The sequence below is a fragment of the Anarrhichthys ocellatus genome, unplaced genomic scaffold (genome assembly GCF_004355925.1).
Source record: "Anarrhichthys ocellatus isolate YVR2014 unplaced genomic scaffold, GSC_Weel_1.0 scaffold13, whole genome shotgun sequence".
In the NCBI taxonomy this organism is placed as follows: domain Eukaryota; kingdom Metazoa; phylum Chordata; class Actinopteri; order Perciformes; family Anarhichadidae; genus Anarrhichthys; species Anarrhichthys ocellatus.
Window position 1 is genome coordinate 4676323 of NW_022280043.1, and position 6655 is coordinate 4682977.

The 6655-nt window shown below is 41.5% G+C and overlaps 1 protein-coding gene across 1 annotated transcript; it reads right to left on the reverse strand.

Annotated features, from left to right (window-relative positions):
- Positions 1–2211: 2211 nt before the first annotated feature.
- uts2r3 (urotensin-2 receptor 3) lies at positions 2212–3354 on the reverse strand. The gene has a single exon (XM_031853515.1). It carries the CDS (start codon positions 3352–3354, stop codon positions 2212–2214), a length of 1143 nt encoding a protein of 380 aa, XP_031709375.1.
- Between the last annotated feature and the right edge of the window lie 3301 nt (positions 3355–6655).

Below are 6655 nucleotides of genomic sequence, written 5' to 3' on the forward strand. Positions count from 1 at the left end.
ACCACAGCCTAATGGTTCTACTGTGGGATTCGGGTGGACAAAGAAAAACACCATTACCCAATAATGAAATCAAAAATGTTAACGGATCACTGCCACCTCTTTATCTGCTCTGTCTCAAAATTACTTCTGGAGGGTCAGGCTTATTTATTCAGAGTCTGACATTTTTGCTGTCATGACTATGAATACATCGTGTAAATTGTTATACTAATGACTTACAGCATTTGATTTGTTTTTACTGTTGTCTCAGGTTTTGTGCTGTTTAAAATGAATACAATTTAAATTCACACAAAAAAATCAACCTTCACCTTAAATAAGAAATTGTTAAATGGAACAATTTGACCGATTCACGCACTTTTTTATGGTTTGTTTATTCATTGGTTTGTTAATTTAGTCACAAGGAGGTGCATACTCTTTTTAAGGAAAAGTTGACATCCATCAACAGATGCAGATATGCTAAAAGCTTTAGAAAGTGAGCCTATGTAAACAGAATTTAATTTGAATTACAAACCATAACATCTACTGTAAGTTACACTGAGCCATTATTTATACGACTTGGATTCCTGCAAGATGTGATTGATTAGTTTATGACACACTGAAGTCTGTCCTGACATTTTATCTTGAGGCTTGTGTCTTCATTTTGGTTAACTTTCTACAGGTTTCCTAGTTATTCGAAACCTTTTGCTGTTCGTTTTTTAATGCATTTTTAAATCTTAATTAGAAGTATGCAGTATAAAGCCAACAAGTAAAAAACAAAGAAAGAAAAAATAAGGGGAGAGAGATGGGAGATGACTTGAACCAGGGACCTTACAACCACATGGTCAGCATTTTAAACCCCTAGACCTCGAGGAACCCCCCCCCCCCCCAAGGAACACCATGTCTGCTTTTATGATACCACCCGCCCCCATTTGTCCCACCATTCCCTCCTCATCCTTACTCCTTTCTGTCAAACAACAATATTTGCTCATCTGCGTCTAAGAGCAGCAGGGTTTGCGATACAGCACAGTGCAGCCTTTGAGCCAGACAGACAGAGACGGGCCGTTAGGGAGACACAGAAACACCAGCCAGCGAGTGTATACACAAGAACGGGGAAGACCTTCCAGAGTCACTGACATGCTGACACAGACACACAAACGAATAAAAGCGTTTTTCTTTATTTTTTTTGTTTTAGCATACCTCACCTTTTACATCTCCTTCTCAGCCTTCTTCTGCCACACTTCATAATTGTTGTTTCTCAGGTTTTTCTTCTTTTCTATGTCTGTTATTGTTCATCACCAAACATTAAGTTGTTTTCACTTTCTCCTTATTTTCTCCCATTGAAAGATCCAATCACACACTGAATTACAGAAAGAATAGTCTTTATTCAAGGCTATATATTATGCATCATTATAAACATCAGTTACGATCAACACAAGTTGAGGCCATGCAAAGCATTGCATGAATCAAAAAGAATAAGTACATTTCCAAACCCAACATGCAGGTCATGATTATGAAAAATTATATTGTTTTAGATATGTCGGGGATCAGGGGAGGCAAACAAAAGACTGTTGACCCACTCAAACATAAATCATTAGGTCGACAAACAATGTCTTAAAAAAATGTCCCAAAGAGGCTCTGACCGGTTACAGCCAGTTGTTCAAAAACAAACATTTTCTTTGATAGTTCTCTGAAAACAAGCAGAAGTGCATCAGGGTTTTACTCAAAATGCTTTTGCATGCACAACACTTCAGGTTTACCGTTGACTTAATAAACCATTCCTCTCCGTTATTAGATCTGTTGATGTGTGTAAATGACTTTGCACAAGTAACTACTGTAGTAGGCATTATATTACTTTACCATAGCCGCAATTATAATCTCAATAAAACATTTAAAACCAAATAATCAATATGTAAACTTGGTTACTACAGTAATTAAAGACACAATATATGATATGAACTGCAAAGTTTGAAAAAGGTTTTCAGATTAAGCATTCATGAGGCGACGCGTCTTACAGAGATTGTCTTTTTAATTGTCTCCTAACAGGAAGTTTTTTCACAAAGCATTTATTTGTTCAAAGTGCTATCATTGCTTAGTATTTCTTTAGTTTGCAGGCCAAAGATAAATCAATGGTCTTTGGTGCCTATAATGGAACGCATAAAGCATCCATGTACAGTACCTTGTCACACATGTATGCACACTCTCACATTATTGCCTCTACTGTTGGAGACACATACACTACTGCAGCGGACTGCTCTTACGGCAGAGCTGATTTGCTGATGTCAGCGTCTGACGGTTGCGTCTTCTTTCTCCAGTCAATAGTGTGTAGAAGAATGGATTCACACAAGAGTTTCCATACGTCAGCCCTGTTAGGATTCGATTCACTGTCACCTGTGTCCCTACTGGTACCGTCCGCAGCATGTCGGGCTGGTAGAGAGGCAGCAGCTGCCAGATCCAGAAAGGGAGGAAGCAGGCCCAGAAGGCCAGGACAATACCCAGGATGAGGAGCAGGACTTTGGGTTTGGGGGCACGAGGAGGACAAGCAGTGCTGCTCCCACTGGCCCAGGCTGGCCTGGTCTGAGACACCCAGTAAAGCCGGCCTAGGGTAGCATAAAGTGCTCCAATGGCCAGCCCGGGACCAAGAATGCTGGTGCAGAAGAGCACGCTCAGATAGGCCTTGGAGCTCTGCTCGTCCCATGCAGGCACACACAGCTGGCCCTCCTGGTTCTCCCCATCCTCCAGGTGCAGCGTGATCATCATGGGCAGACTAAGAGCCACAGCCAGCCCCCAGGCCAGGCCTACACGCAGCAGGCCCGAGGAGTTGGAGGAGGAGGTGTGCAGGGGATGGGCCACAGCCCGGTAGCGGTCCAGACTCATGGCAGTGAGAGTGAAGATGGAGGCGTGCATGGTGAGGAGGTCCAGGCTCAGGAGGAGACGGCAGCCCGGCTCACCAAAGGCCCAGCCGGACGCCAGGCTGTCGTACACGATGAAGGGAGCGGTGAAAAGGTAGAGCAGATCCGCAAAAGCAAGGCTGAGCACCTGGAGGTGAAGAGAGGAGGAGGGGGAGGAAGAGGAGATGGGGGAGGAGGAAGGGGAGGAGGAGTTGGCGAGGCAGGATGGTACAGGTACTCTCATTAGGCAGCAGGTTGGCCCTGCTCCACGTCTTCTCCTACTTCTCCTGCGCCTCAAAAGGAGGCCCATAGTGTACAGGTTTCCTGTGATGCCCAGCAAGGAGAGGAGGGAGAGGAGGGAGCAGAAAAGAGCGGTGGAAGCCAAGCTCGGGGATGGAGAGATGGAGGGAGAGGAGGAGGGCAGAGAGAAGTTGGGTATAATAGAAAAGGTGTACGGGGACGGTGGAGCCAAAGAACCTGCGAGATCCATAATGTGAAATTATAAAACGGTTTCAATGTTATAAATATGGCAGCCAGTAAATATTAGATGGTCTGTTGATGCAAAGTAAAAGATGAAGAGGAGGGAGGTGGGTTGGGTCAAAAGGAAGAAACTGGGAGAGAAGAACAAAAAGACATTTTGTTAGTTTTCATAAATACTTTCTTCTTATATTCTCTGGTTTCTTGAGCTCTTATTTGTTTGACTCAAGGGTTAAGGACAACAAAGCTGAAAGTGATTTGGATCTCTGAGGGTGCTGCAAAGTGATTTATGTGAATCATGACACCAGATAAAGAAAATAAAGTCATATAAGCATGCAGTAGAAATGAAAATGTCAGCAAAACCAGGATGGTTTATGTTTTAGCTGAAATCTGCTCTGGTTGGCACAGCGTTTACAGTTTTATAGTTTCCCTGGGAGCCAGGCGGAGTTATCTTGGTTTTAGTAAAATAATTGGATTTTCAGAGTTGGAGTGCTCCGGCTGTAAATCTAAGAACCTCCAAAGCCTGTTCCTTCTTAAGGTCAGTAGTTGGACAACAATTAGGCTAATTGGGACAAACATGAAAGAGAGAACCAGTTTTTTCGTGCAAATTAAATTCAAATTGTCAAGTTATAGTTGAGATCGCTGAGTTCATGTGTCGCGTTTTTGCGCATTGGTGGTTTGGATGTGGACCGGTGCGTAAGCCGGGTCAGTGGATGGCGCAATGGGCGGACTGGATTGTTTGACTTTCTATATTTTTATTTTAAAAGATAATCTGACCCTTTAGAGAGTTTGCAGCCCCAGAAGAAGGTAATGCAATATATTTTACGATGTTTTTGTGATATTATTTTGTCAGTCGTGAGACAAGCGTAATACTTTTTGAAGACTGATGGTTTTCCTAAGAAATGTAATCTACAGAGACATCAAAGCAGACGCGGGGTGCGTGACAGAAACGGCCTGTATGACACATGGTGACCCTGCTGGCTGCACCGGGGTTAAGAGCTACTGTTGAACTGTGGAGGGGCAGCCAAACCCCGCGGTGCCGCGCGCCTCCATACCTTACCGGCTCCCTTTCAATAACAGCTGTGTCATAGCCTATTCATGACGGCACCATTAGACTAATTCCACCAAATTTAATTTAATATGTTGAATGCAAATCTGTCTATGCATTTTAGTTTAATAATGTATCCGTAAAACGAGGCCTATATACAACCCCAACGCCAAATGATTCCGTAAGCAGGCAAATTCAACATAACTTTCCCAAGGGCGCACTGTTGGCAGTAAAGAAAAAAGAAAAAAAACGTTTCAGACTACCTAAAATATTGAGAGAGAGCAATAGTTTCCTACTGAGATGTAAAACCTTTTATCCTGTACTGTTGCTGTGTTTGGGCCCAAATCAGCACTAAAGAAAAACGTGCCGTTGGCCTTTAGGCCAATAATCCACACATCATTTCTATTTAATCGTAAATAGGCTATGAATCGGTGAATAATTCGGCAGATTTATGTTTCTAAAATTAGGCCTACCTTAAAACAGTTTAATCCCAGGCACTGAAAAAATAATATTCCATGGATTAGTTTGGTGAAAAAACTCTGTTCCCATTTAAAAATATCCGTCTGAATACAGACAAAAGATTCGGATTATATCTCCTGGCGATAATCTGCCTCCAAACTTCTCTGCTCTCTGTCCTGCTGTAGTCTTTGTCAACGGGAGAGGAGTGTGTGTGACTAGAAAAGGGGGTGGGATGGGATGCTGAGTGAGGGGGCTTATCCTGCATGCTACTGAATATTAATATGAAGATGTGTTGGCCTGAACCCACACTTTTTCATTAATGTGAAACCGAACAGCAACAGAATATATAACAATGTCCTTCCTAATCATACATTTCACTGTCCAACAATTAATATCAGGAAGAGGCTCTTTGGCCTAATCGAATGGGGTTTGTGGTTGAAATGTACTTGTCATGAAAATAATGTACAATCTAGGAAGAGAAACATTAAAAAACATTCACTTCATGGTAATTACAGTCAGCCCATTTCAGTTACTTTAAATCATGAACACTGCTCAGCCCGCAACTGTGCTGAGTATAAGAATTTTAAATACAGCTAATATTAGTATGTGTTTTTAAATTCTTGTATTTTATAGCTACGTCTGGGGGGGATTTACAGTAAGTTTGATCACGCTTTGATGAGTCTCTAATGGTCTCAATAACTTTGAGCCAAATATAAATCACGCATTGAACTTGCCGCAACTACTTTCCAAGAAAATCAAGAATCTGACCATAAATGGAATCGTAACACCATATTTTGGCAAATAACTGGGTGCTGTAAGTCACAGATAAGGCCAGGTTTTGAAAGCTACCAATTCATTGTGATGGATTCATAAAACCTGGATTTATTCAGTAATAGGGCTGTCAATGTACTTTGATTCATAATTTAACCAACTAAAGAATGTAGTGAAGAAGATAAACTATGAAATACATAATTATATGATTATTTCCTATTTCAGTCTCTCAGCAATAAAGAAAACCTGGTTGTTACGATGCCAACGGCACTAAAAACAAAATGCTGCATTGACCATGACATCACCATGACCCTTGATAATAGTAGTGAATATGGAGGCGATACAAAGGTTAAGACCATGATGGTCCCATTAGTAAAAGAATGGCAAGTGATCTGTGGTTCCCTTTTGGACTCTGGGGTGTTTTTCTTTAATCTCCTTCTTTAATAAACAGAGAATAAACTATAGGGACAGTATATATTGGATTAGTGGTTAAAAAAAATCACTCCTGCAACCAAAAGGTCAAGGAGTTACTCCCCTACCAGAAACAGTCAATAAAAAGCCATGTCAAGTTGTCTTTGGCACGACCCCGTTTGCGATTAGATCTCATTTTCTGCTTGATACCTGAAAAATGTAAGTATAACACCGGTTGATTCTTCCAGTAAGATTGAATTTGACTCTGCAGAGTTTAGACTCTCTGTGGGAAGGGCAGAGAGACAAACGTACCGAGCCAATGTACCATCGGTATTTGCTGTCATTTCATGACGCACTGTAATAACTAATGCACTTCAACTCTGAACCAATGTCAATACCACATCAGCTCATCACATCATGTTCAACCACAAGGCGCCTCAAACCCCCTCAAGGGATTTATACCATTTATTTGGTGTTTAAATTATAGAGGAAATTAATTATCCAGTATACTTGCCTGTATCAACATTTTTCCATGCCAGAGAAAAGTTTCACTGGTAGATCTAATAAGTGGCCTGACAACACCACAGAATAAACAGGTCTTTCAGCAGTTATCAAAAGCAACTCA